Here is a 27,227-nt window from a genome sequence, read left to right as displayed (position 1 = left end):
TGGGAGCAGGACCAGGAGCAGGGCTGGGAGCAGGCAGGGATGGGAGCAGGACCAGGAGCAGGGCTGGGAGCAGGCAGGGATGGGAGCAGGACCAGCAGCAGGCAGGGATGGGAGCAGGGACGGGAGCAGGAGCAGGACCAGGACCAGGAGCAGGGCTAGGAGCAGGCAGGGATGGGAGCAGGACCGGGAGCAGGGCTGGGAGCAGGCAGGGATGGGAGCAGGAGCAGGAGCAGGGCTGGGAGCAGGCAGGGCCGTGGGAGAGGCGGTGACAGCACGCAGGGTCAGGCTGCAGTGCTTGGACACAGCGCAGTGAGGGCAGAGGATGTCACTGGTAATTAAGTCTCTGTAATTGGGAGGCAGGGAGGGGTCGGGGCCTGTGTGTGTCATGCGGTGCTGGGGGGACGCCAGCCTTTAACAGCCTCATCTTCTCCCACTTACGGCACATGGCAGTTGTTCTTGGCTTAAAAGAGAACTGCATCAGAGAGCCAAGGTCAAACACGAGGCTTTTTTTCCTAACAGCAGATTTAGTGTGCTTATTGCTATTAAGCATCCGCTCTTCTAGCTGCATTTTGAAGCTACCTTCGTGGGCTCGTGGCCTCATTTCGAGCTGCACAGACAAGAATTAGTCTGGATTCTGGATTCTGTCTTCTTAGGGCTTTTCTACTTGAGCTCTGTGCAGGCAGCAGGGATTTATCGGGGCGCAGAGCTGTGCATGGTGATGGACAAGACCTGGCTCTGCTGCCTGGAGCCTTGTGTGTAGCTGCAGTGCCCAGCTGGGCCTTGACCTGAAGTGGAGGTTTCCTGGTGGTTTCCTGGGGCATGCCGGGATTCCATGGAATCACGGAGTCACGAAGGCTGGGGAAGCCTCCAGGAGCCCCACCCCGGCCCACCCCACCGTGCCCACTGCCCACAGCCACCAGTGCCACATCCCCACGGCTCTGGGACACCCCAGGGACGGGGACCCCCCTCCCCGGGCAGCCTGTGCCGGCGCTGGCCGCTCTTTGGAGCAGGGATTGTTCCTAACAGCCGAGCTGGCCCTCCCCCGGGATTTCCGGGGCCTATAAATACTGTTGGTGCCTCAGCTCCAAATGACAAGGCAATTCTGTAGAGCCCGAAGGTGCTGGTTACTGCTCAGCAGTGTCTTTGTGCCGCTCTTCCGAGACGAGAGGACAAACTCCCGTGCCCTTCTGCGCACGTTTTACATCCGTGGGTTCCTCACAGGGGGAACCAAGGGGTGTGCACCGGAGCTGGAGGAGCGGGCTCACTCCATGCTGGGAGCAGATTGGTGTGGCAGCCGTCCTTCCCACCGAGGGGACAGCTCTGCCCCTACGTGCCCCTCTGCCCCACTGCACCCGGTTAGGGGCACACGCCGGCACTCCCTTGCGCTGTGCCAAGTCTGAAGTGCTCACACACGTGGGAAGGAGGGGAAGCTTCGTCATTTCGAGGGAGGATGTTTTATGGTTTGGGGTTTTATTCCCACTCCCCACAATGCTTGTATTTGAAGGAAGCAAAGATGAATTCGAGGCCCTAGAGGGCTCTGGGGTCCACGTGAAGGTAAGCACAACTCAGGGCTTCCCCAGTCCCACCCCAGTTCTGCACCGCCAGGCTCTGCATTGCGCCGTTCGCATGCAAACGCATGCACAGGAGCAGAGGGGTTCAGGGAAAATGTGGGAGCAGATCGTGGCCGTGCTGCTGCTGCCCTGCAGCCGACAGGGAGGAGAGCTCCGCTCCCTGCACTGCACCGCTCCTGAGCTCCAGCTGCAAAGCGCACCTGGCATCGGGGCACGGTGATGTTATTTTAAATGGCCCAGCTCAAAGGCCACCCAGGGCCACCCAGCGACCTCCCCGCGTGGCCCTGCCTGCAGCCCCGGTGCTCGCAGCCCGCGCTGGTGCCGTGCGCTCAGCGGCGTTTCCTTCTCTTGCAGTGACGCGGCACAACCACCTGAAGGACTTCATGCTGGTGGTGTCCATCGTCATCGGGGTGGGCGGCTGCTGGTTCGCCTACATCCAGAACCGCTACTCCAAGGAGCACATGAAGAAGATGATGAAGGACCTGGAGGGTCTTCACAGGGCCGAGCAGTCCCTGCACGACCTGCAGGAGCGGTAAGCGCTGCGCGTCCCGCGTCGGCCGCTGCCTTTCCTGCACCCTCGCTGCAGCTGGGGGGACCCGAGCGGCATTGCGTGCCCAGGGGCTGCCCGTGTGCAGCTCTGTTTCCTTGCCGTGCTGTTCCCCTGCTCTCTGCCTGTGCGTTGGGTCCCCGTTCTGCTCTGATTGCCATCGCTGCTTCTGAAAAATCGTTTGGGGCGTCAGGAGAGCCGGACTTGCTGCCTGCACCACGTCAGTGCGTGGGGGTAAAGCAGCAACCCGAGCACACCCACCCCACCTGAGTTTGGGGTCTTCCCCCAAACGCATAGGACTATAATGTAGATCTGTACCTCGCTGGGAAAGAGGCTCTTAAAGGCTGGGAGGTAACGGAGTTCATTAGTTGACATCCAGGCTGATCCCCGCAGGCTTTGACCCACACAAAGCACGCTGAGACAGCGGGAGCAATCGAGGGGGGAATTACACATCCCCTCCTGCTTCCTCTGAGTGCTGGTAAAAGTCAGCGCTCCCCCGCGCTGTGACAGCGGTCCAGGAGGGTTTCCTGCAAGAATGGAAGGAATTTGGAGTGTTAAACATGAGGAGGTGAGCTGCAGGCACACCTCTCATTGGAGAGCACAGGCAGGAGGGCTCCGGGTAGGGAAGGGGCACGCCAGGCTGCGGGACAAACCAGCAGCTTCTGACTTCGGCAAGGTGATTTCTAAGGGTAGATTTAGCAGTTCAGCAAGTAACAGGGCACGCTAGGCTTGGCCTCCAACTGCTCGAAAGCAATTCAAACAGAACATTGAAGGCTCGGCCTTGGTTTGGCTGCCACGCTCGGCGATGGCGACGTTCCCCGCGGCTTCCCTGGCAGCAGAGGCGCCCGGCGCCGTGCCGGCTGCTGGCGAGCGCTGCAGGCAGCACCAGGGGCAGGGCTCAGCACGCAGCCCTGTGGAGCACTGCGCCCTGGGAGGGCTCCTGCCCTGCCCAGCAGCCCTGGGAGCCATCCATGCATGGGGGATGTTTGAAAGCCTTTCTGCGCCCGCAGCGACGGCGTCGCTTGGTGTCTGCGTGGGGAGAGGGCGCGTAGAAGTGTACCGGGCTGGCGGTGCCCAACGCAGCGCGCCCACGTCAGCGCTGCAGATGTGTGACCTGCTTTCTTTTTGACTTGAAGAGTTTTCCTGTCTGCCTGCCAAGGAGCGGGTTCTAATCCACGGCTCATTTCACAAAGCTTTGCATAGTTCTACGTGACAGCCAGGATATATCCCAGAGAACCAGGGAACCCCCGGGTGTGCAGCTCCTGCAGCCGCCGCTCGCACCAGCAGGCATCCGTGGCACAGGGCAGGACAGGAGACGGCCTGGGCTGTGCTGGGGACACCTGGAAAGGAGCAGGTGGGCCTGGGGAGCTTAACCTGAGCTCAGAACCAGGTGAGGAGGCATCAACCATGTGTGCTAAGCACAGAATCACAGAAGTGCAGGGTTTGGAAGGGTTGGAAGAACCTCCCTCGCCCTGCTGGCCACGCTCTGTGCAGTGCACCCCGGGTCCCATTGGCCTTCTTGGCCGCAGGGCACCCTGCTGGCTCATGGTCACCTGTCATCCACCAGGACCCCCAGTCCTTCTGCACAGAGCTCCTCTCCAGCAGCTCAGCCCAGCTGGTACTGACGCTGCGGTTGTTCCTCCCCAGGTGCAGGACCCTGCACTTGTCCTCATTGAACGCCCTCAGGTTCCTTTCCACCCAGCTCCCAGGTCAGGTCCCCATGGGCCTGGGCAGCAGTTAGGCAGTTCTGCTCAGAATCTTGCTCTCTAGGAACTCCTTTCTGGAGCTCGAAGCGACCTGCCCCAGCTGATGGAAGTTCAGTGCTGCCCATGTCCGCAGGAGGAGCCCGGTGCTGCCACTGTTCCTCTCTTCACAATTCTGGTGTGTTCCTGGAGATTGGAGAGGGGAAGACAGACACCGAGGGTTTCTGACACCGCCATTTGTGGCTCATGTTTTGGGAACATCCCTCGACATCGAATCTTTCCAGTCCCCCCAGTGGCCCAGCAAGCAGTACAAGTTCACATCAGTGCATGCTCCCAGTATGCTGAAGACCTTAGGCTGAGCTGCCAGCTCCATTCGTGCCCATGTCACAGGTGCAGCTCTGTCCTGGAGCTCACTGCAAAGCAGGGGGTGGCTTTGTCCAGTGCCAGCATCAGAAAACAGGGCTCTGCTGTTAGCAACAGCCAGCAGGGAGGGAGAACGCAGTGGTAGTGTGCTCTTGGAAATTGTCTTGAGGATAAAATTCCTATGAAAGGAATTCTGCATCATAGCACAGGGAAATTTCTCCTTTAAATAGAGATACTTGGGTGGTTTGGAATTCTTATGGCCCTAGTATGGGAGAGCTTTAGCAATGAGCTCAGGGCAGAGAGCGTGGGTTTATCTGAAAACTTGGAACGCCTTGGCAAAAATCTCTGTTAATTGGGAAGAAAAACACTGGAGTTTCTCAACAGAGCTGTAAATTGAAAATAAACCTTTTCCAAGAAGAGAGCCAACATCATGGCTGCCGAGAGTCCAGATTTGTTGTAAATTGCTGTCTGGGTGCCAAGGATGAGCCTGCAGAGCAAGCGCTCGTGGGCTCTGCATCCTTGCTCTGTGCTCCGCTCATGGGCTCTGTGCATCCTTGTTTTGCACTCTGCTCGTGGGTTCCGTCCATCCTTGCTCTGTGCTCTGCTCATGGGTTCTCTGCATCCTTGCTCCCTGCTCTGCTCTGCTCATGGGTTGTCTGCATCCTTGCTCTCTGCTCTGCTCATGGGCTCTGTGCATCCTTGCTCCCTGCTCTGCTCATGGGCTGCACACATTTCCCCTGGGACGTGCACACTCTGAGCTCAACGTTGGCTGCAGGGCGGCAGAACTTCCCCCGTGTGCTGCACAGAGCGGGGTTTGTGGCTGAGGATCGTTTTTCCCTTTTGTCCGTGCCCAGTGGGGTGGGACGGGCAGGAGCGGGGTGGCTGCTCAGGGCGCTTACCTACAGCTGAGGTGGTTCCATCTGTGGCGTTGGGGGACTTTTTCCTTTTCTGCTGGGGCTGGTTTAAATCTGTTGCTGGCAAGCCGTGTGCTGTAGCACTGCTGGTTGTGCTCTTGCCTTGCTGACCTCACCAGCTGACCCGTGCCCTTGGTGTGTGCTGGCATTTGAGCTGCGATGCCATCGCTCTGCAGGACCCGGTCCTGCTGCTGCGTCCCCTGCAGCTCTGAGCGTCCCGGCCCTTCAGGCTGAGGGAGGAGCGCTCGCTTCCAGGCAGGATTCGTGCTTGTCCAAGTGTGAGCACTTTGCAGGCTGGACATGGAGACGTTTGTCTGCTCATTCCTTCCTGCCCAGCGTGTCTTCCCCTCGGGTTTTGTTTTTTTTACTGAAGGCAGAGGTCTTCATTTTTGTAAAAGCACTGGAAATCCAAGTGGAAGCAGTGAGCGTTTTAAAAATCGCAATGCAGGTGGGAATCCGGAGCCGGCGATTTCCTTTCTTTCAGCACGGTGAGCTTTCTCCTCGACCTTCCAGCTGTGATCCCTGCTGGCACGGTGTGAATAGGAGCAGGGCCGATGGGGCGGCCGCCACGGGCTCGTGTGCGCGACGCCGCCCGCTCCACACAGCTTCCATCTCCCTGTCCCGCAGGCTGCAGAAGGCTCAGGAGGAGCATCGCTCCGTGGAGGTGGAGAAGGTGCACCTGGAGAAGAAGCTGCAGGATGAGATCAGCATCGCCAAGCAGGAGGCGCACCGGCTGCGCGAGCTGCGGGAGGGCACCGAGAACGAGCTGAGCAGGCAGAAGTACGCTGAGCAGGAGCTGGAGCAGGTGAGGGGCGGCCCGTGGTGCGCACACGTGCACGGCACGGCGTGGGAGCAGCGTGTGGCCCGTCACTGCGCCCGCCCTCTGAGCAGCCATGCTGCTCGTAACGCCCTTTTGCCTTTGCTTTAACACTCTGCTTTGTGGAGGAAAAGATCAGAGAATCACAGGGCGCTTTGGGCTGGAAGGGATCCCTGAAGGCCCCGGTCCCACGCCCCGCAATGAGCAGGGGCACCCCCAGCTCCGTCAGTGCTCAGAGCCACCTGAAATCACCTGCCCCTTCTGTCACCTTCCCACAGCGACCAGCAGCGCTGGGCAGCTGGGGGGGGGCGGTGGTGGCTGTGGGGCTGCCCCACAGGGCAGGAGTGCGGCCTGGCCTGCAGCTGTGCCCCACCGACGGCCTCGAACCCCCTCCGAACACCAGCCCTCGGATTTCTCTTTTCCACCTGTTTGTGGGTTTAGGAGAGACGTGGGGTGACTTTGTTGTTCTTGCTGTTTCCTCCTGGCTGCAGAGGTGCGCGAAGGAAACTTCCTTCCAATTCAGTCTGTCGCTAGGTTAGAATCTGTGCGGGTTAGAGCTCACGTGCAGTGTTTGGAAACATTAGTTTTAAATTCAGACTGTGCATGTCCCGCTGTATCCCTGGGCTACCTATCGAAACGTAGACCTGGGGAGGATTTTGTGTACGATGCTGGAAGCAGCGGAGTGCAGGCAGAGGATGCGTTCGTGTGGCCCTGTAGGAGTAATTTGTCACAGGTCAGAAAAAGGATTTCCAGTGCGACATCTGAAAACCCGGGAGCCACAGTGAAGGCTGGAGGGAAGAGATGGAAATAAACAGCATTGCTGACGGCGCCTGCCTCGGCAGCAGAGAGCAAAGAGAGGAGTGGGAACTGTGCCCCCGAGCCACCTGTTGCTCAAACCCGCAAAGCTTTAAAGTCCAAAGCACAAATCCGGCTGCCCGTTCCCTCTTCACCCGAGGGAAAATTCTGATCTGACCTTAACTTACAGATCAGTTCCAAGTGAAATAGCGGGAGGCAGAACCGGGCACCCAGCAGCTCCTTGGCTGCCCTGAGGCGTCCGTGTGCCCCCGGCCCGGCCGTGTCCCATCCGCTCCACCTCCACGGAGGAGGAAGGAGAGGAAAGAAGAGCCCATGCTTTCTGCTGGACGGGGAGAGGTCAGTGCTTGGCCGGCAGGGAGCCAGGGAGCCGCGGGGTGCTGCGGCTCGGCGTGCCAGCAGGCAGCAAGCAGCAAGTTTCCTTCCTCTTCTTTGCTGGAATGAGAGCAGTTCCAACGCCTGAAGCCTCCTGTGGCCGACTTTGCTCTCTCCATCCGAGATCCAAATTTGTCACACGGCCTCTCCACAAACGCACCGAGCTCTGTTTTGGAGCACGCCCTTGGGTGTCTGTGCTCAGCCAAGCAGAAGTGCAGCCCTTTGGTGCTGGGGCCGTTCCGTGGGGTGCAGGGCTCTCCTTTGTAGCCCCGAGCCTTCCTGCCCCACGTGCTGCTGGGGTAGTCTCATCTGTTCCCACCGTCCCTGCCCTTGGCACCCGTTAGGAAAGCTGCAAACCAGAGGTGACTTAACCTCTCTGTTGTTTCTCAGAGGCCTTCATGAAGGATGCCTCGGGAGGGTGAGTACTGGCTTCGTCCGCCTGCCCCCACCGTGTGCCTGTAACACAGTCACCATCCCAGTGACCCCCAGACACAGTAACCCATCACTCCCACTGACTGTGGAACTAGTCCGGTTTTTTGGTCCCGCTGGATATTAAACCAGGACCTTCTTTTGCACCCGTTGATTCTTACCACTAAAATGGTTCGGGGGGGTTGGGAGCTCCCGCTGGAGCGCGGCGCATGGCACTGAGTGTTCAGGACCACAGTGTCCAGGGGCCGGGCTGCTTGCACCGAACCTCTCCTCGCAAGGTTGTAACGTGCCCAAACCGTGACCGCACGGCCCAGGTTCAGAAGGCACTCATTGCTTTATGAACTGTCACTTGGTGGTCAGAACGGGACCTTAGAGGTCTTCACGTGGGAGTATATACCATATAACCTCTGTCTGTGTTCATTCCCCCCTACGGATGTGGTTGTGTGAGCACCGCTGGTTCCATCCATGTCCCGGCTGCTGTCGGGTGCTGCTCCCTTTCCCCCGGCCCCGCAGCACACGGTGTGTCCGAGCACTGCTCCGCTCCTGCCGGTGCACGGGCTCACCGCCAGAGCCAGAGCTCTGCATCGGGTGGGGACGGGGCTGCAGCCGCTCCAGGAGCAGCCCTGGGTGCCATGGCCAAGGCCACGCTGTGCTCACCGAGATGGGTGCACACCTAGCTGGTACCAGAAGTAGTGCTGGCTCTGCGGTGCCTCACTGCTCACCACCCCCTGCTCATGCAGTGATCACTGAGCTGCGGCAGGAGGGGCTTGGAGCAGCGGGCCGGGACAGGTGAGGCCCGAAGAGCCCACCCGCTGACATTCTCTTCCTGGCCTCGTAGCACGTGCTTTGTGTCCCAGTGTTTTTGTCCTCTTGCTCCAGTGCAAAGCTGTCTTCTTCTGACAGACTCCCTCTGCTCGGCGCAGAGCTGTGGGGGAAGGAGGGGCCGTGGGCTGAGCAGGGCGGGAGGCAGCAGCGGGCAGCACACAGCAGGCAGCACACAGGAGGCAGCAGGCAACATGCAGCACGCAGCAGGCTGCAGGCAGCACACAGCAGGCTGCATGCAGCATGCAGCAGGCAACATGCAGCAGGCAGCACACAGCAGGCCGCAGGCAGCAGGCTGCAGGCCTCAGGCAGCGTGCAGCAGGCCGCAGGCAGCACACAGTAGGCAGCAAGCCTCACACAGGAGGCAGCAGGCTGCACACAACATGCAGCACGCAGCAGGCCGCAGACAGCAGGCCGCAAGCTTCAGGCAGCACGCAGCAGGCCGCAGACAGCAGGCCGCAAGCTTCAGGCAGCACGCAGCAGGCCGCAGGCCTTGGGCAGCAGGCAGAGCACAGCACTGAGCATAGCGCTCTGTATCCTCGCCTGAACTGCTTCTCTCGGAACATATGGCGCTGTCAGCTCTGGGGATTACAGCCACTGTGGGGCACAGGAGCTGCCGGCGGTGAGCAGCGTCACCGAGGCCTGGGGAGGAATTAAAACTCTAAGGATCTCACCTTTGGGATGCAAGCGGAGCGCTGCAGGCATTGTGGGGTGGGGGAGCCCGCGTATGGGACTGGAGGACAGCGCTGCAGGCTGCTACGAGCACCCAAGCTGCGTGTGGGACAGCTGCCAGCCCTGCCCTGTTCTGTTCCACTGCTTGCTTTGTGTGACTGAGGTTAAGCTGTCCAGAGTCTTTTTCCCTCTTTTTTTTGGTGCTTCCAAACCCTGTGTTGCCACCAGCTGTTGCCTGGCAGGACTGCCGGTGCATTGCTACGCAGATTATCATAGAAGTGTTGAATCCTTAAGGCTGGAAAAGACCTCCATGATCTCCCAGCCCACCCCACTGTGCCCACTGCCCACATCCCTCAGTGCCACATCCCCACGGTTCCTGAACGCCCCCAGGGACGGTGACCCCCCCACTCCCTGGGCAGCCTGTGCCGGTGCCCAACCAACCCGACCCTCCCCTGGCACAACGTGAGGCCATCCCCTCTCATCCTATCACTGTTACCCAGGAGCAGAGGCCAACCCCCCTCGCCACAACCTCCTTCCAGGAGCTGTGGAGCCACGCGGTCTCCCCTGAGCTCCTCTGCCCCACACTGACCCATCCCATCCCCCCAGCTGCTCCCACAGCGCTGTGCTGCAGACCTCTCCCAGCTCCGCTCCCTTCTCTGGACACGCTCCGGGGCCTCCATGTCTTCGTGGCAGTGAGGGCCCAAGGCTGAGCTCAGCACGGAGGTGCGGCCCCACCAGTGCCGTGCAGAGGGACGGGCAGCTCCTGCTGCTGCTGCCCGCACTGCTGCTGACACAGCCAGGATGCTGTTGGCCTTCTTGGCCGGCTGGGCACACTGCTGGCTCGTGGTCAGCCCCGGTTCCTTTTCCTCCCACACCCTCCAGCCACTGCCCCACGCCTGCAGCGCTGCGTGGGGTCGGTGTGAGCCAAGTGCGGGACCCGGCACTGCTCTCGTTGGCCCCCACCCATTGGCCCCAGCCCAGCGATGCAGCACAGCAGCAGCCGTCCCCCCTCCCCATAACGCGGCACCGCTGCCTCTCCACAGGTCCGCATGGCTCTCAAGAACGCCGAGAAGGAGCTGGAGTCGCACTGCAGCTGGGCTGCACCCGAGGCCCTGCAGAAGTGGCTGCAGCTGACCCACGAGGTGGAGGTGCAGTACTACAACATCAAGAAGCAGAACGCGGAGAAGCAACTCCTGGTGGCCAAGGAAGGGGTGAGCATCTCAGTGTCTCGCTCCGGCATCTTTTCCTCGCTGCCCAGGGAGAAGGTTTGGGAGTGGAACCTGCACAGTGTGTTCTGCGTCTCCTTTCCATATGCACAGTCCCTGTTCTGGCTGTCCTACATGCACAGGCAACACAGTTTCTAATGCGCACGTGAACAGTAGCAGTGAATCACCCTCCCTGTATTCCCAGTCGTTCCAAGTTTTCTGTGCCAGCCGAGGAGCTGAGAGCAGCAGGGAAGCTGCTGTAACATGCATTCATCTCTGTGGACATGTGCAGCAGCCAGAGCTGACAGCTCGTGGAAGTCTGTCTGCCCTAACATGTTGTTACGATGGACGTGACGTGTCAGTGGTTTTATTTTGCTGTGCCAGGTGCCACGTCCGTGTCCTTGGTTTGTCTTTTTAAGTCTCCAGCTAATGCCACAGATCCTGGGAACCTAAGATCTGTGTGTGGACAGTTTGGTTTTGGATAAAAGGAAGGTTTAAAAAACAAAAGAAAAGACAAAACTCAGCCACCTCAGGGCACGAACAGCACTTCTGTAATAGTCCTCTCACGAGAAAGACCAGGGCAGGCTCTGAGAGAGCCCTTCTATGCATGGAGTAGCCAGTTCAGGTCCCCCCAGTGTCTGGGGAGCCAGAGGGGCCCTGCTCACCCCTGGGCTGGGGGCCGCCCTCTGTCCAACGACATTTCACACTATTTGCACGTGTGCCAGCAGCTGCAGCGCTATTTCTGTCCCAGCCCCTCCAGGATGTTCTTGTCCAGGAGGAAACATGAGGTCGTCTTCTTCCTCTGACCTTTCTTTCTGCTAACGTTCCAGGCTGAAAAAATCAAGAAGAAGCGCAACACCCTGTTTGGAACATTTCACGTTGCTCACAGCTCGTCTCTAGATGACGTCGATCACAAAATCTTAACTGCAAAGTGAGTATCTCCTCAAGTCCTCCCAGTCCCTGCACAACTCCCCAGCCTCCTGCTCTCCAAGCGTGCTGTGCCATGGCTGTGCCAGCGCCCCGCTCTCCTGCGCTGAGCTCACGGCTGGGGCTGGACCTGCTCCTGCCCACCGATGCCCTCTGTGTGTGTAAGGACCAGATCGTGCTTATGCAGAGCCCTGAGAGTCCCACGGGAAGCTGGGAGGCTGCAGCCTCATCCTCTCCCTGGATGACTTGGTTGTTGCTGCCTTAGGGTTACTGCTGTGCTCCTGTATGTGGAGGGGGGGACGCCGGCAGAGGCAGGACGCCGAGCTGAGCCAGCAGCCGTGGCTGCAGGCAGTTGTGCTTTGCCTCCAACGCCCGCCTTGTTTGTCCGCAGGCAAGCGCTGAGCGAGGTGACGGCGGCGCTGCGCGAGCGCCTGCATCGCTGGCAGCAGATCGAGCTGCTCTGCGGCTTCCAGATCGTCAACAACCCGGGCATCCACACGCTGGCGTCCGCCCTCAACATCGACCCCGGCTGGATGGGCACCCCCCGGCCCAACCCCTCGCACTTCATCATGACCGACGACGTGGACGACTTGGACGAAGAGATCGTGTCTCCCATGTCCATGCAATGTACGTCGGGCGCGGGGACGTCGGGCGCCGGGCGGTGGGGCAGGCGTGGGGAGCGAGCACCGCGTTGAGTCACGGAGTGGAAGGGAGCCATGGAAGGGAACCGTAGGACAGACACCGTGTGCTGGGGGAGCTGAGGTGTCTGCACTGCTGGTTGAGGATGGAAGGGAGCTGGTTAGGTGCTTGGGTTGGCGGTGCCGCTGGGTGCCAGGCCATGCGGGTCACTTGGAGCCCCTTAATTCCAGCAGGGTGAAGTCGTTCACGGGTCGTGTTCGTCGCTTAATTCTACCCGTGCTGCTCTGTGCAACTCACTGAGCACAGGAAGTGTTTGCAGGGACAGCAAAGCAGTGGGCACGCACAGGAGTGGGGCAAACACGGCGCGTTTCCCTCTGGCTGGAGCGCTCGTTCAGGACAGACAGGGACAGGGAGACACGTACCCCGCTGAGCAGGAGGATCCGCCTGCCGGGAGCCCTGCCTGCCTCCACCTGCTGCTAAACCTCCCCCGGAGCACAGGATGAACCCACAGTGCCCATCTCCAGGTGTGCCATCGCCCTGAGAGGCTGTGAGCATCCAGGTGCTGAGTGCCTCCGCTCCTGCAGGGAGCAAGGCTTGGTGCTCACGTATCGCAGAGGAAGGGCTGAGCTTGGGTCACCGCGTGCCTCTCGCTCCCAGCTGAGGTCTTGGGTTACGGCTCCTTCTCTGGAAGAGGTTTGTGAATCAGCCGTGGCTCCAGCACCCATGTTCAAGCCAACCCAGATTCACATGTGGCCTCGCTTCTCCCAGCATGCATTGTCCACCTACAGTTTCCTATCTCTAGTCGCCTAAGAGAAAGGGAAGCCTTGGCAGGAGCAAGCTCTCTGAGCCCAGCTGGGAGCAGAGCAGCCCACACCAGCAGCGTTAGACACAGCGAGCTTTCCAGTTTGCCTGCTTCAGGTGACTTGCTGGTCTGGTCCTCGTCAGCACCGGGTCTGTAACTGGCAGGGGTGGGAGGGGGAACAGGAGGTTTGGGGCGGCCACGTGCCCTGCAGGAGGTGTCGGTGCCCCATCATCTTCCCTCCCTTGGGGTCGGCCCGCTCAGGGGTAGGGAGGGACCGAAGGTCTGGAGCAGGACAGCTCAGGGCAGCGACGCAGAGCACCCAGAGGTGAGGAGAGATTGGCAGCAGCTGGGCAGCCTGCAGGAGGGACGGGCTGTGGGCACTCCGTGGGAGCAGCAGGCGCGGGGCATGGAGCCTGCAGGCTTGGACGGCGTGTGACGAGGTTTAATGCCACCGTGTCCTTCCGTCCTTGGTGCAAGTTACAATTAAAACGCAGCTAGACAGCTCTGACACATACAGAGGTGCGAGGTAGGTGTTAATGAGGGAGAATAGCAACGGAGGCGTGCTCTGCAGCTAGGGACGTGGGTAAGGTGCGAGCCCCGCTCAGGGGCTTTGAGCCTCACTGCAGCCGCCTGCAGCGAGTCCCCGAAACTCGGGGCTGTTTGCAAGCCCCAGCACCTCGCTGCGGAGCACTCTGCTGCTGTGCACCAGCAGCACCGGGAGGACGCTCGGGGCCGCCTGCAGCCGCTGCTCCCGCAGTCACTTCTCTCTCCCTTCCCACCCCTGCCCTTCCCCAGACGCAGCCTGGCTCTTTGGGCGCAGGTTCAGCGATCGCTCGTCTCTGTCCTCGGAGGATCAGTCCCTCTGGAAATACCCTGGTTTGGTTCTTTTTCATTATATAAACATATATATATATATATATTTTGTTCTACACTCTGCCCTTTTTCTGGACTAAAAAAATACATACACAAATTTTCCAACTTTCTGGCACGGAAAACTAACGGACGTACCTGTCTTCACTGAGTCACCTCCACTAACCCCTGGGAAGAGCTTGGTGGGATGAGGAAGAATCACGGCTCGCTGCCCTGCGGGGATTTGGTTTTAGAAGGCAGGGATCCGGCGGGCTGCTTCCACGCGTTGTTCAGCGGGGCAGTCCGAGGGCTGCGGGTGGCGGAGGGGGCACTTCCCTCCCAGCGCCTTCCCCATTGCTGCCCCAGCTGTGTGTAATCAGATCAACTGAGCGGTGCTGTGTTTTGTGCCAGCCTGTCCCCAGGCCCCAGGCCTGGGCTCAGCCTGCGTGGCACGGGGCCTCTGTGCTGCAGCTGGAGCTGCAACAGTGGAGGAGGAGTGAGTGCAGCTCCGCGTCGCTGCCCGCCGGGGCTCGAGGCTCCGAGCAGGATGCTTGTTTGCAATAGAGCTGGGGCAGTGAGGCTGTGCTGTGCCAGGGGCGGGCAGGGCTCAGCTTTTGGTCCCGAGCTTGTCACAAGGGAAAGGGGAGCACAAAGCTGTGTCGTGCTGAGCTGTAAGTGAGGAGTGTGAGGGCAGGAAGAGAGAGCCCACGGGGGAAAGACGTGTCCCAGGACAGGCAGAAGCCCATGGAATCACACAGTTGTTAAGGTTGGAGAAGACCTCCAAGATCCAGTCCAACCCCCAGCCCGTCCCCACCATGGCCAACTAAGCCATGGCCCCAAGTGCCACCTCTAGAAGGAGCCTGTAGTCCCCTGTGGTCGGTTATTCTGTAGAGCTCGAGCCCTTGTACCCCCAGCGTGAGGCAATGCTGACCCGAGCTGGGGCAGCGCTCGCAGCAGCTCGGGGTTCTGGCTGCTCCTGGCTGGCACTGGGGCTGCTCCCTCCCTCCCCCATGAGCTTTTGCGGTCCCCACCGGAGCAAGGGATTGGTTTCCATCTGGAATCCCCGTGGCTCGATTTCACTTAATTCCAGCTCTCAACTTGTCCAGGGAAAAAAAAAAAAATCTGAAATAGAAAGCAAGAAGGAGCAAACCTGAGCAGTGAGGTCCTGTGGGAAGCTGTCATTAGCCTTGGGAATGCAACAATAACAAAGATGCCCGCGTGGTTCTTGCCGTTCCTCCTCCCACTCGAGGTGCATCCCAGCAGGGATCCTGCACTGCTGCCAGAGGAGCAGCAGGAGACCCTGATTTCCTTGGGGGATGTGTTCATGGCGGTGATGTGCTGGTTCTTCGATTCCCAACAGAGCTCTCCTGCCTCACTCCTGAGCTTTCCTCTCTGTTCCCCTCCTTAACCGATTTCACACGCCCTCCTCACGCCGTGTATGTGATCCTGAACACCTTATCTCCTGCAAAAGAGGGAAAGCCTCGTGTGGCAGTGCCAGCTGGTGCAGTGCACAGAGCCAGCCCTGCTCCGAAATGTGCAGCGTGGGGTTTGGGGCAGAGCAGACGGACCGAGCTCCCTGGCCCGTGTTACCTAAAATGCTGCCGCTTCGGGGCCAGCCCTGTGATAATCCCAGGTGTGGTGGCAGCTGGCGTCGGCCCCATGAGTCCCCAGTTCCCACACGTCTGCCGTGGCCGGCAGCCACTCCGTGCTGCAGGGAGGGCGTGGGGCTGAGCTGTGTCCGCATCCCTGCACTGACCCGCGGGCTGCAGAGGAGCGGGACGGCCCCGACACGGGGCACAGGGGCGGGTTGGTGCCTGTGCTGGGGGAGCTGCATTGTGCCCCGGCCGTGCTGACGTGCCCACGTTGGCTGCAGAGGAGCCTGGCTGGGGAGCGGCCCGGTAGGGCTGGGCAGGGTGAACCGCGCAGCTGCCTTGTGCTGCGAGCAGGGCGGTCAGATAAGGTGTTCAGAAAGCACCCGCGTGCAGCGGGAAGGCAGGGCGCAGTTTCTCACGAGCCGCTCCTTAACGTGGCATGCTGAGCAGCGGCACCAGCCCTAACGCTTCTGCTCCAAAGCGGCGCGGCCGATGGCGCGGGGCGGGGGGCAGGGGCACGGTGCTGCGGCCGGGGGCTGGCACGGCCGCGTTGTGTCGTGTTGTGTCGTGTCGTGTCATTTCATCCCCCCCCCCCCCCGTGGCGGTGGGCGCATCCCGTGTCGCGGCGCACGGGCTCCCGGTTGCATTCAGCGCTCTCCCTTCTCTCGTTGCAGCTCCCGCTTTGCCCAGCACCGTTCGCCAACGCCTGGTGGACCCCCAGCACGGCCACGGATCTCAGAGGTTGGTAGAGAGTTACGTGCACGGCCAGCATGAGTCGGGCCAGCCTGGCCAGCACCTGGCGGGCCGAGTGTCCCTGCGGCGAATGCACAGCCTCTCCTCCGGACAGTCTTTCAGTTCTGACCTTCCTGGCACCGGTCCGTCACCTGCCGCCACCGCCACCTCTTGCTCCTCATCCGCCACTCCTGCACCTGCTTCCCATGTCCACCCTCTCTATCACCATCACACCACCTCTTATTTCCTTCAGATGGACTCCACCCCCGATCTGCCCCCTCCTGATGTCACCTCTGGAGCTCGCTGTGGCACTGAGAGCTTTGGGTATATGCCGTTTCTTTTCTCGCTCCCTCCTGCCTGCCGTGTCCCAGGGCTGCTGCTTGCTGGGGTGCTCTGTCTCCTAGATTCCTCCCCCCTCTCCTCTGGGGCCTCTGCCTCGTGGTTTACCCGTAGCTGTGTTTCCTCCCCCCCTCCCCTCTCAGGGGATCCCCAGGGAGCGCTCCTCGCTCCGTTCCCATTTCCATGAGCTCAGCGGGCGCTGCGGTTCAGCTGTAGGTAAACCCAGGGGAGCTGGGTTGGCTCTCGGGGTGTCAGCCCACGGTCGGGTGCTGCAGACAGGGGGACGCGACCCGGCACGCAGGCACTGACCTCGCAGGGAGCCTTTGTGTGCTCGGGGTGTGGACAAGCGAACCGCAAAGGAAACACAATGGGCGCGTGCCGTGAGCTCGCGTCGGAGCTGCCGGGGGGTGTGAGCGTGGTGCTGACAGGACCTGGCGTTTCGCCGCGTTGCTGGGGACGGGGCACACCCGTTCCAGCTGAGGGATCTCAGAGCAGCAGCGGTGCGAGGCACAGCTCTGTGTTCCCGGATCTCGGGCTGCGGTCCGGTGACTCTCGGCCGAGGAGCAGGGGCTCTGCGGGGCCCTCTGCACACACAGCGGCCGTCATCATCCCACATCCCAGCGTCAGCAGCCAGCACGGAGCTGTGGGTCGGTGCAGCCATGCTGCTCGGAGCCAGGATGCCCGCGGGCAGCGCTGCGGGAGGTTCTGTGCCACCCTGCTCGTGGCAGCACAGCGCCGCGCTGGGCAGACTGAGCCCGCGTCTGTCGGGAGCAGCAGTGAAGCCCCCAGGCCTGGGGGGCCCACCAGGGTCACAGTGCAGGGTACTGCAGGCCAAGGGCTGTGCCCAGCCCCATGGAACCCCCTCCCGGAGCTGCCCTGTGGCCGCGCCGCATCGCCTTGTTTGCTTTCTCCATGGTGAAATGAAGAATAGTCCTGGCCCTTCGCAAGCGAGCTGATGGGAGCAGGCTGGGGGTCTCCTGGGGGGCCAGGCAGGGCTGTGCTACTCCCACTGACCTGCCCCAGCAGACAGCTGTCCTGAGTCACAGCCCTGCGCCTGCAGCATGCTGCAGGGCCTGGCATCGCGGCACAGCGTGGGGTGCTGCAGCGTGGGGTGCTGAGCTGTGGGGTGCTGTGGGGCGGGTTGCTGCACAGTGGGGTGCTGCACAGCAGCAGGCTGAGCCCCAGGCTGTGCCTCTTGGCAGGGGAGCATGGGGGGCACCAGCTGTGCTGCGGGAATCCGCCGCACCGGCTCCAAAAGCAGCGACTTGGTTCACTGGGCAGTGTTTGTTTGGGGATTAGGAGAAGCGGCGTAATTAAAATTCCAATTAATTACTGCCAACTTGGGTGGAGCAGAGGCTCTCCCGGCTAGAGAGGTGCAACTGGGAACGCTGTGGGAGCACCGTGCTGTTTCCCAGCCGCCCTGCCCGGCTCTGGCAGCAGGGTTGTACTGGGGCTGAGCGCTGTGCTCTGCTCTGCGCTGCATGGGTCGGTGCTGGGGGCTGCCCAGGGAGGCATGGCCGGCTTCTCCCGTTCCCCTCCGGCACTCGGAGCTAATCGGAGCTAATTGCTGCTTGCTGGAGGCAGGCTGCTTGCTCTCTGTCCCCAGTGACACGGTGCTGTAGTCCTACAGAGCACGAACGTTTGGTGTGAGATTTGGCTCGGCTCTGCAGGAGCAGACCCCGAAATCCACGCTCCGCCTCTGTTCGGCGCGGAGAACAGAGATGGAGAATTGGGTGAAGCGAAGTTGTTGCTTTTACGTTTTTGTCAAGCCGCATCCCTAGCAGCCCCTGTGTCGGTGCATCCCCGTGGAAGCGCTGCCCTGCAGGCACGCTGCAGCACAGCCAGCGCCCTGCTCCTTCCCGTGCACCCGGTGTCAGAGCCCTGGCTCCCTGCGATGGGGGGCGAGCGCAGCAGTGGGGATCCGAGCTGGGGAGCACCCCGGGGAATCGAGGCTGAGGATCAAAGCAGAACCCACGGAGCTCCGTGTTCCCAGGCAGGAGGGAGCCCTGCCCCGGGGGTTTGGGGCTATGGGATCGGCACAGCCCGCGTGGGGCGAGGGGGGCAGCCCAGAGCCTTCCCAGGGAGCTCTGCCGCACGGCAACCGCTCACTGTTCGCTTCTCTTTTGCAATTGGCTTCAGAGGATCCGGTGCAAACCAGGTCAGAGCTGTTGTGATTCGGAAGGCTGATGTTGTGTGTCTGTCGATGTCACCTGAGGGGCTGCGGGGGCCGCAGGGCTGCGTGCACAGGGGTTTCTGCTCGCCGGTGCCGGCTCTCCGTGGTAGCAGTGGGGAACGGGGGAGGTGGGGCTGCGGGACCGACCCCGTGTGCTGCTGACCCTTCTCCAACAAGGAGCGGAGGCGGCAGCCCAGGCCAAAGCAGAGGGGCAGGCAGCAGTCTGCTGAGGAGTGGTGTGCAGCTGTGCCAGAGCAGAAGGGAAGCACTGCAGCCTCCGAGCGCTGCTGAGCGCAGTGCCCTGTGCGTGCTGCAGCAGGGGCCCGTTCCCGGAGATCGTCCCATGGCTGCAGAGCTGAGAAGTCGTCCATGCATCTTCTCTCTTGCCCTCCCGTCCTCTCCCCCCTTCCTCCATCGCCACCAGTCCATCCTTCTGCCATGGTTTGTTCTCTGCTTCTTTTGCTCACCAAATGCAACGCATCCTCATCTCCCCGCTCTCTCCCATTCCCCGTGGGCGTTTTGGATTCCCGGAGCGGTGAGGGAGGAAGCACGGGAGGGAGGGAGAAGGAGAGGGCAGATGGGGCACAGCGCTGCCCAGATGGAGCACAGCACTGCCCAGCTCCTGCCTCCGTGCCCAGCACTGCGAGCACGCCCGGCTGCGCAGGAAGGAGAGGTGCTGGGAGACGCCAGCGTGAGCGAGGTGCCCGGGTCTCTGGTTGGTGCTGGGATCCAAGCTCAGGAGCAGGGAGCAGCTGGTAGCTCTGCCATAGCACAGGAATGCTCGGCGGCAGCTTCCAGCAACCCCTCCCGCTCTGTCCCTGTGCCCAGCCCCGGCGGCGTGCTGAGCAAACAGGAGCGGGGCAGCGTGTGCCTGGCGTCACATCCCCACGGACAGCCCTGGTGTCCTCATGTCCCCACGGACAGCTCTGGCATTTCCTTGGCAGCGTTCCGCAGGGCCGTGCCGGGCTCCTTCCTCCTGCCCGTGGTTCCCAGCCCAGCAGTCGGGGGGGGTCATCCCACCGAGTGCTGACAGCGGTGGGCTCACAGCAGTAAGTGCCCCTCGGTGCCACCAGTTGAGGTGACATCCCCGAGGTGACATCCCCGAGGTGACATCCCCGCCATGTCCTCGGCATCGCCCCCGCTGTGAGCATGGAGCAGCTGTCCCGGGTCAGGTTTCCATCGCGTGCGGTCGGAGGCAGAGCAGCTCCGTGCCCAGAGGACGTTCCCCATCTGCTGGCATCACTTTCCCCACCAGTGGCTGTGACATCGTGGCCACTGTTGTCTTGTGGGTTAAGAATGGCCCCTGGGGAAGGAGGAGCAGAGGCTCTGCATCGCCTAGCGGGTGCTGTGTCACCTCGTGGGTGCTGCAAGGTGCTGCCCCTCGTCACGAATGAGGCGCTCCTGATGTCATCAAAGATATGAAGTCCTATTCTTGCTGTAGAATCCCTCTCGTTTTCAAGGACATCTCTTTCAGCCGCCCTTCCCAGACACCTCGGTGCTCATGGCAGCCAGAGGCAGGGTTTGCTTTACTGGCTGGGTTTGCTTTACAAGAAAGGAACCTTCCTTTGGTGCTGTTACTGCTTTGAGCTGCAGGGCAGCGGGCGTTGCAGCCACGCACGCTTCTTGTGGCTGCGGTGGCCGGCGTTGATGCGTGGGTGAACTTCATGGAGCCATGAAGGCTGGAAATGGGCTCCAGGACCCGCAGCCCAGCCACCCCACCATGCCCACTGCCCACGTCCCTCAGTGCCACATCCCCACTGTTCCTGAACACCCACAGGGATGGTGACCCCCCCACTCCCTGGGCAGCCTGTGCCGGTGCCCGACCAACCCGACCCTCCCCTGGCACAACGTGAGGCCATCCCCTCTCATCCTATCACTGTTACCCAGGAGCAGAGGCCGACCCCCCCTCGCCACAACCTCCTTCCAGGAGCTGTGGAGCCACGAGGTCTCCCCTGAGCTCCTCTGCCCCACACTGACCCATCCCATCCCCCCAGCCGCTCCCACAGCGCTGTGCTGCAGACCCCTGGCAGCTCCGCTCCCTTCTCTGGACACGCTCCGGGGCCTCCATGTCTTCGTGGCAGTGAGGGCCCAAGGCTGAGCTCAGCACGGAGGTGCGGCCCCACCAGTGCCGTGCAGAGGGACGGGCAGCTCCTGCTGCTGCTGCCCGCACTGCTCTGACACAGCCAGGATGCTGTTGGCCTTCTTGGCTGCCTGGGCACACTGCTGGCTCGTGGTCAGCCCCGGCTCCACGTTCTTTTCCATGGGTTTGTTACTATTCCAGAGGGCAGTGCTGTGAGGGGCACCTTGCCCTCCTTGCACTGGTGCAGTCCCGCTGGGTGACCCTTAGCGACGTGTTTCTGCAGTGGCTCATCCATCGATGCCCGTTCACAAGGTGCTGCCTGGCCCACGGGGGACACCAGGGATGCCGCATCCCAATGGGCCGTGAGGGGCAGAGGTTGTGGGGCCAGCAGCCGCGTGGGTCCATCCCAGTGAGGGCAGGGGTTTGGTGAGAGCAGTAGGGGAGCCCTGTGGCTTTCCCTGCCCTGTGACCCCCCCCCCTTTGAAAAGCAGCGGGAGCCGCTCAGGGCAGCAGAGCAGCGTTGCATTGCGTTTGGCACCACAGGAGGAAGGCACCGGGCGGGGGCACAAACCGCTGTGCAGCAGGGGCCGGGCTGCGGGGCTGGGCGGGGGGCACGGCCTTGGCTGCAGCCTCTAATGGGGGGCTCGGGCCGTGCTGCTGCGCTCCCACCCCAGTGCTGGGGTCGGTCTGCGGGTATGGGGCCGGGCAGCGCACGCAGATGCGGGCTGAGGGCCGGGGGTCTCGGGTGGGATCCGGGCGCAACTGTGGCTACGGGGCTGCACTCTGAGCTCGGGGCCGCTGCCATGGGTCGGGGTCTCCGTGCCACAGCTGCGCTCCAGCAGCTCCCGCTGGGAGCAGCTGTGCCGCAGGGCTGCGCCTGCCGGGCGCCGGGCCCTCACCGCGGGCTGCGGGCGGCCAACGGGGCCCCATCCCCGGGTACCCCCACCGCCAGCACCGGGGATGAGCGGGAGGAGCGGAGCTCGGGGGAAGGTGCAGGGAGAGCCCCCGTCCCGGTGCCGCAGCATCCATCTGCGCGTGCCGGGCGCTGCTAACCGCCTCTCCGCCCTCTCCATGCAGAGACCTGACGCGCTGCGACTCCGAGTCCTCCATCCCGCACCTGATCGAGCCCCAGCGCCTGCCCAGCGCCGCGCCCAAGCTGCTGGCCGCCCGGCCTGCGCTGCTGACCCGCTCCATCGAGGACGCGGGCCCCGGGCACACCCCCAACGGCGGCAGCCGGCACGCGGAGCCCCCCGGCCCGGAGCGGCCATCCGAGAGCCCCTCGGCGATGAAGAAGATGATGATGGTGAACCACGGCATGGAGAAGTCCTCCAGCCTGGGGGAGATCAGCCACCCGGCGGCCGCCAAGCACAGCCACTCGGATTCCTCGCGGTCGCACAGCCCCAGCTCCACCGACCCCGACACCCCGTCCCCCATCTCTGACTGCCGGCCCAACAGCGCCAAGAGCACCCGCATCCCGCAGCTGGCTGCCAAGAAGAGCGCAGGGGACGAGGACGGCAGCCTGACGGGCGACGAGGTCGACCTGGGCCAGAGCAAGAAAAAGTTCCCCCTAAAGATCTTCAAGAAGCCCAGGAAATAGAGGAGGAGGGCGGAGGAACCCCACGGAGCGACCCCCAGGCACCGGGGGAGCGCGCCCGGCCCCGGGCGCTGGGAGCCGCGTCCCCGCGGCGGGAGGAGCTATTTAAACTTATTTATTTCCCGGTCTGAGAAGCGAGAAGACACCCGCTCCCTGAAGGCAACAGCCGCCCTGACACCCCCTCCCCGCTGCTGTAGTCCCCGGCTTTGCTGTGCATGGCTTCCAGTTATCCCGCCTCTGCTCGGCCACACGGCATTTGGGTTTGGTTTCGATGCGGTTTTATTTTCGTTTTCTTTTTCTTTTTTACGTTTCTTGTTCGGTTCTTCTGCCTCTGCCGCCCTGCACGCAGCTGTCCGGCCTGGCAGCCGCCCTGCAGCCCTGGCTCTGGGGTTGGGGGGTGATGCCCTCCCAGCTCCTGATGGGCAGGAGCGCGCTGAGCCCCCGTCCCCTGGCGCTGTGCACAGCGGCGCTGCCCGGCAGCGTTAATTCCCGCTCGCACCCGAGCAGTGCCGCCCTGCGCGGTCACTGGGGATGGGGCACAGCAGCCCCCGCTGCCCCCGGCTCCGTGTGCGGCCCAGGGAGCGGGGCAGGGCTGCGCCTCGGGGCTGGGGGTGGCACAGACGGATGGCCGCGCTGTGGGGCGGGCTGCGTGCCCTACAAGTGTGGGCACGGGGTGAGCGGAGGTGGCTCGCCCGGGGCCCGGTGGGCAGCGGTGCCTGGGGCTGCTGGAGCCGCGGTCCGGCTCCGCTCAGTGCTGGGCTCTGCCCTGGCACCCGCTGCCCCCTCTGTGCCCTGTCCGCCCCCCAATCCCAACCCAGCTCCACCCTGGGGGGCAGCTGCTGCCCCGAGGCCGACCCAGACCCGCAGAGGGCAGAGGTGAGGGGAGGGCCGGGACGCGCGCAGCCTCCGGGGCCGTGCTTTGTGCCAGAGGAACGTGTACACGTACATTGACAACGCGGGAAGGGCTGTAAAGGTGTTTTTCGTTTCGTAGGTGGTAGTTAGACAGTGACACTGTTGCTTTGAGATAAGTGAAAATTTCTTCTCAATGACTTAAGTGCCTGCAGTGCCCGCTGCTGCGCTCCGGGCGCGGGGACGGCCCCGGGCGCTGCTCCCGGAGGAGGGGTCGGAGATCCACGGAGCGGAACTGGTGGTGACGCCTCTGCCAACTCTCGATTTATTTTATTTTATTTTATTTTATTTTTGGTCATTTCATAAAACTTTTCAATCCAATAAAGCATGTAGTCTATTTTACGAGCGGGCGCCTGCTGTGCTCTCTTCCTGCCCCGCGGAAGCGGGGTCCGGCTGGGTTGGCCGGGGCAGGGGTTGTGCCCAGCGGGAGAGCGGGGAGAGCGGGTGCGGGGCTGGGTGCCCGCGGGAAGGACAGACGGACACCGGGACCGGGCCGAGGACACCACCCGGGGGTGCCCGGGCAGCCTCCAAGGAAGGCTTTGCCACGTGGGCTCATCCCCACCTGACCCGTCCAGCAGCGCTTAGGGCCGGCGGGCTGGAAAACAGCTCGTTGCATCGGTGTGTGCCCACAGCCCCCGAGGCTCCAGGCCCACCCACCCTGGGCCGCCTAGTCCCGGGCTCAGGACATGCACGGGGCCCCAACGAGGCGGCTGCTGTGGGCAGGACTCTGCCGGCCCCACTGGGTCGGGGCAGGGGTGCACGCGGCCGCCCCAAACCGCTCGGATGAGACGATGCCCACGGGCCAGCCAAGGGCTGGAGCCCTGCGCGTGGAGAGCCCCTTGAAGGCGTCTTCAGGAGCACATAAAATGTTTCCAGGAAAGAGGATAAAAATCCGTGCTGGGATCAGCGATCACCGCGCTCTGGGGTCCGTCACCATGGGCGCTGTCCCGGCACTGGCTCAGCTCTCGCTGTGCGGCGGCGCGGTGAAGTCGCTGCCGGTCAGGGTGATGGTGAAGGGCACCTCGATGATGTCCTCGGCCGCGGCGCCGGCAGAGCCCGTCCCCCAGGAGCGGAAGGGCTGCGTGGCTTTGTGGAAGCGCTGCGGGCGCGCGGGGGTGGGCAACGGCTGCAGAGCGGTTCAGCCTCCACCCTGCGCCCGGGCCCCATGGATTCGGCCCCTTTTCTCTCTTGGTGAGGGGAGAGCATCGCCCCCAGTCTGCTACTGCCCTCTGTCCCTGTCCCCAGCACCGGGGCGGCCCCTGCTCTGCCCGCGTCCCTGCTCCCATCCCCATCCCGACCCCATCCCCATATCTGCATCCCTGTCCTCATCCCCATCCCCATCCCCATCCCATCCCCATCCCGACCCCATCCCCTCCTCACCCCACCCCGCCCTGCCCTGTTCACACTCACGTCGCTCAGGGTCCCGGTCTGGCGGCACAGGGCCGCGGCGGCACAGATGGGGACCTGCACGCAGCTGAGGACGCCCATGCAGATGCCCAGGCTGGTGCCCCACGCTGGGAACTCGTAGGTGCCGTAGCGCAGGGGAACGCTGTACATCTCCAGGAACGTGTAGATGAGCGTGAACTGTGAGGGCGGAGTGGGCAGCGGTGCGGTGACAGCATCACGGGGACCCCAGGGCCACCCGGGCTGCCCCCCACCCCAACCAAGAGGTGCTTACCAGCAGCAGGCAGGGGGTGAGGAAGACCCAGCACAGCTTGAAGTAGCCGAGCACGCGGCTGTACCAGGGCGGGCAGCGGCAGATCATGGTCACGATGTCCTGGCAGAACCGCTCGATGCCTGCGGGACACAGGGGGTCACGGCCAGCCCCCCACCCCCAGCAAGGCTCTGTCCCGGGCACCCACAGCCCCTGTGCCCCCCAGGATACTGGGATGGTGCTGAGCGGCCCCATGCATGGGTGGGAGGTGCAGAAACTGCTTCCCAGGGTGCAGGGAACCTCACAGCCCGGCTCTGCCCCACGGAGCCCCCCGGCTCTGCTCACCGTAGCAGAAGGCGATGCCCACGCACATGAGGAGGGTGATGATGATCAGCCCGAAGCCGGTGCTGTAGGTGTCAATGAGCGTGAACCAGAAGATGCCTCCCTGCGAGTGGGCAGGGCGCGGGGTCAGCGCCAGGGGTCCATGCAGGGTGCAGGCACGGCCCTCTGTGCCCCCAACCTGGGATGCATCCAGGATGGGCCCCGCGCACCTGGGTGACGAGGAGGAGCCCCAGGAGGTAGAAGGAGAAGCAGAGCACACCCAGGAGCATCGTCTTCTTCCCCCCTTCCCGTAGGGCTGGGAACTCGTCCAGGATGGCGGTGGTGATGGCCTCAATGTTCCCGAACTAAGGGACGGGAATGTGGGGAGAGGGTCATGAACTCCTCCTCTGCCAGGATGGTCCCCACAGCATCCTTGTCCCCATGGCACTGGGGGCCAAGAGCCAGAGGGAGGTGGCTGCATCCCTACCCCATAACCATGGGCACATCCCCGCTGGGGGCCAGTCAGCGTAGACCCCAACCTCTCCTCCCTGGGTGGACCCCAACCCTGGGGATGTGGCTGCATCCCACTCCAGCGGCAGCCCCACACGCAGAGCCCCCCAGCCCCACGTTCTGTGCACATTTTGTCACGTGCGTGCCAAGGTCAGGGTGTACCTGGCACCCCAAGGCCAGGCACAGGGCAGGACGTGGGGCTTCCCAGTGTGACAATCACCAAAGTGTCCACTCCCAGCATGAAGAGCATCAGGAAGAAAAGGATGGACCAGAACGGGGAACCGGGCAGCAGGGAGAGCGCTTCGGGGTACGCCACGAATGCCAGCCCGGGGCCTGCGGAGCGGGGACATCAGGAAGCAGGGAGGACACCGTGGTGCTCAACCGCATCCCCTCGCATTGCACCCCGTCTCCAAACCCGTACCAGAATCAGCGACGCTGCCCACGGGGACGTCCTTCTTCAAGGCCATGTGTCCCAGCACCGAGAAGATGGCGAAGCCAGCAAAGAAACTGGTGCAGCAGTTCCCGATGGCGATGACCAGGGTGTCCCTGCAGGGGAGGGCATCACCACCCCCACATCCACGGGGAGGATGGAGCGGGGCACCCCACACATCCCCAGGGACTGCACATCCCCATTGCTGCCCCCCAGCCCCCACCCCCAGCTCACCGGATGACATTGTTGTCAAACTTGTTGTAGGAGGCCATGGAGATCAGCCCCCCGAAGCCGATGCCCAGCGAGTAGAAGATCTGCGAGGCCGCATCGCTCCACACCTGGGGGCACGAGGCCATGGGGGGGCTGCAGGCTCCCACCCGCCCCCCACTGCCCCCGTCCGTGGGTGCCCACGGGTCCGGCAGCGCCCGGCCCCGGCGCGGCATTACCTGCGCGCTCAGCAGCTTGCTCCAGTCCGAGGAGAGGTAGAAGCGGACGCCGTGGAGGGAGCCGGGCAGCGTGGCCCCGCGGATGATGAGGATGAGGAGGACCAGGTAGGGGAAGGTGGCCGTGACGTACACCACCTGCACAGGGCACGGCTCAGCCCCGCTCTGTTGGAGCAGCAGCCCCGAGCCCCGGCCGTGCCCCCGCCCCGCTCACCTTGCCCGAGCTGCGGATGCCCCCGAGCATGCAGAGGAAGACCAGGAGCCAGGCTCCCAGCAGGCACAGTGCAAGCGGCCACTGCACGGGGCCGGGGTCCCCGAGGCCAGAGCTGTGTGTCACCCCCAGCACCTGCTCGCTGAGGTGTGGGGCGGGGGTCAGCGGGACAGGGATGCAGAATCCCAGGGCCCCCACGCCATGGGACTGGGGGATGGAGCCAGCTTGCTTCCACCAACTTACTTCCAGAAAGCCTCACTGGCACTGGTGTGGGTGGCATTGCCTGATGCGTTCTGCAAGATACCACCATCGTCATCGTCACCACCACCATCATCGTCACCACCACCATCATCATCACCACCACCATCATCGTCACCACCACCATCATCATCACCACCACCATCATCATCACCACCACCATCATCATCATCACCACCATCATCATCATCATCACCACCACCATCATCATCACTATCACCACCACCATCATCATCACTATCACCACCACCATCATCATCACTATCACCACCACCATCATCATCACCACCACCATCATCACCACCACCATCATCATCATCATCACCACCACCGTCATCACCACCCCCATCATCACCGCCATCACCATCATCACCGCCATCATCACCATCATCATCACCACCACCATCATCATCATCACCACTGCTGTCATCACCACCACCGCCATCATCACCACCACCACCCCCATCATCACCACCAACATCATCATCATCACCATCATCATCATCACCACCACCACCATCATCATCATCACC

General features: G+C 62.6%; 2 protein-coding genes and 1 long non-coding RNA gene across 11 annotated transcripts in view; 1 reads left to right on the top strand and 2 right to left on the bottom strand.

Moving 5' to 3' along the window:
• Positions 1-23,209, top strand: part of STIM1 (stromal interaction molecule 1) — a 55,386-nt gene extending 32,177 nt beyond the window's left edge. For 5 of the 9 annotated variants that reach the window (XM_021384068.1, XM_021384067.1, XM_021384063.1 and 2 more), the window contains exons 6-12: positions 1,926-2,103; positions 5,726-5,903; positions 10,070-10,237; positions 11,062-11,162; positions 11,550-11,785; positions 15,715-16,096; positions 21,442-23,209. In XM_021384068.1, the coding sequence (XP_021239743.1) occupies positions 1,926-2,103; positions 5,726-5,903; positions 10,070-10,237; positions 11,062-11,162; positions 11,550-11,785; positions 15,715-16,096; positions 21,442-21,961 (1,763 nt within the window). In that variant the 3' untranslated portion in view covers positions 21,962-23,209. Of the gene's footprint in view, positions 1-1,925; positions 2,104-5,725; positions 5,904-10,069; positions 10,238-11,061; positions 11,163-11,549; positions 11,786-13,394; positions 13,476-15,714; positions 16,097-21,441 lie in introns of all 9 variants that reach the window. The other 4 variants (XM_021384064.1, XM_021384071.1, XM_021384070.1 and 1 more) reach the window with 2 other exon arrangements.
• Positions 14,434-15,180, bottom strand: LOC110392114. Its single transcript, XR_002434221.1, has 2 exons — positions 15,039-15,180; positions 14,434-14,910 (listed from the first exon to the last, which is right to left on the bottom strand). It is a non-coding gene; the product is annotated as an uncharacterized LOC110392114 (long non-coding RNA).
• LOC110392112 (sodium-dependent proline transporter-like) overlaps positions 23,364-27,227 on the bottom strand; it is a 9,282-nt gene continuing 5,418 nt past the window's right edge. Inside the window, exons 5-15 of the mRNA XM_021384074.1 lie at positions 26,680-26,729; positions 26,440-26,578; positions 26,229-26,363; positions 26,017-26,120; positions 25,774-25,898; positions 25,573-25,685; positions 25,073-25,207; positions 24,867-24,966; positions 24,546-24,664; positions 24,278-24,451; positions 23,364-23,966 (exon numbers count right to left, since the gene is read on the bottom strand). Of these exons, the coding sequence (XP_021239749.1) occupies positions 23,826-23,966; positions 24,278-24,451; positions 24,546-24,664; positions 24,867-24,966; positions 25,073-25,207; positions 25,573-25,685; positions 25,774-25,898; positions 26,017-26,120; positions 26,229-26,363; positions 26,440-26,578; positions 26,680-26,729 (1,335 nt within the window). The 3' untranslated portion in view covers positions 23,364-23,825. The remainder of the gene's footprint in view (positions 23,967-24,277; positions 24,452-24,545; positions 24,665-24,866; positions 24,967-25,072; positions 25,208-25,572; positions 25,686-25,773; positions 25,899-26,016; positions 26,121-26,228; positions 26,364-26,439; positions 26,579-26,679; positions 26,730-27,227) is intronic.

The sequence above is a fragment of the Numida meleagris genome, chromosome 1 (assembly GCF_002078875.1).
Source record: "Numida meleagris isolate 19003 breed g44 Domestic line chromosome 1, NumMel1.0, whole genome shotgun sequence".
Taxonomy (NCBI): domain Eukaryota; kingdom Metazoa; phylum Chordata; class Aves; order Galliformes; family Numididae; genus Numida; species Numida meleagris.
The sequence above is the reverse complement of the archived record's forward strand: the minus strand, read 5'-3'. Positions and strand labels throughout refer to the sequence as shown.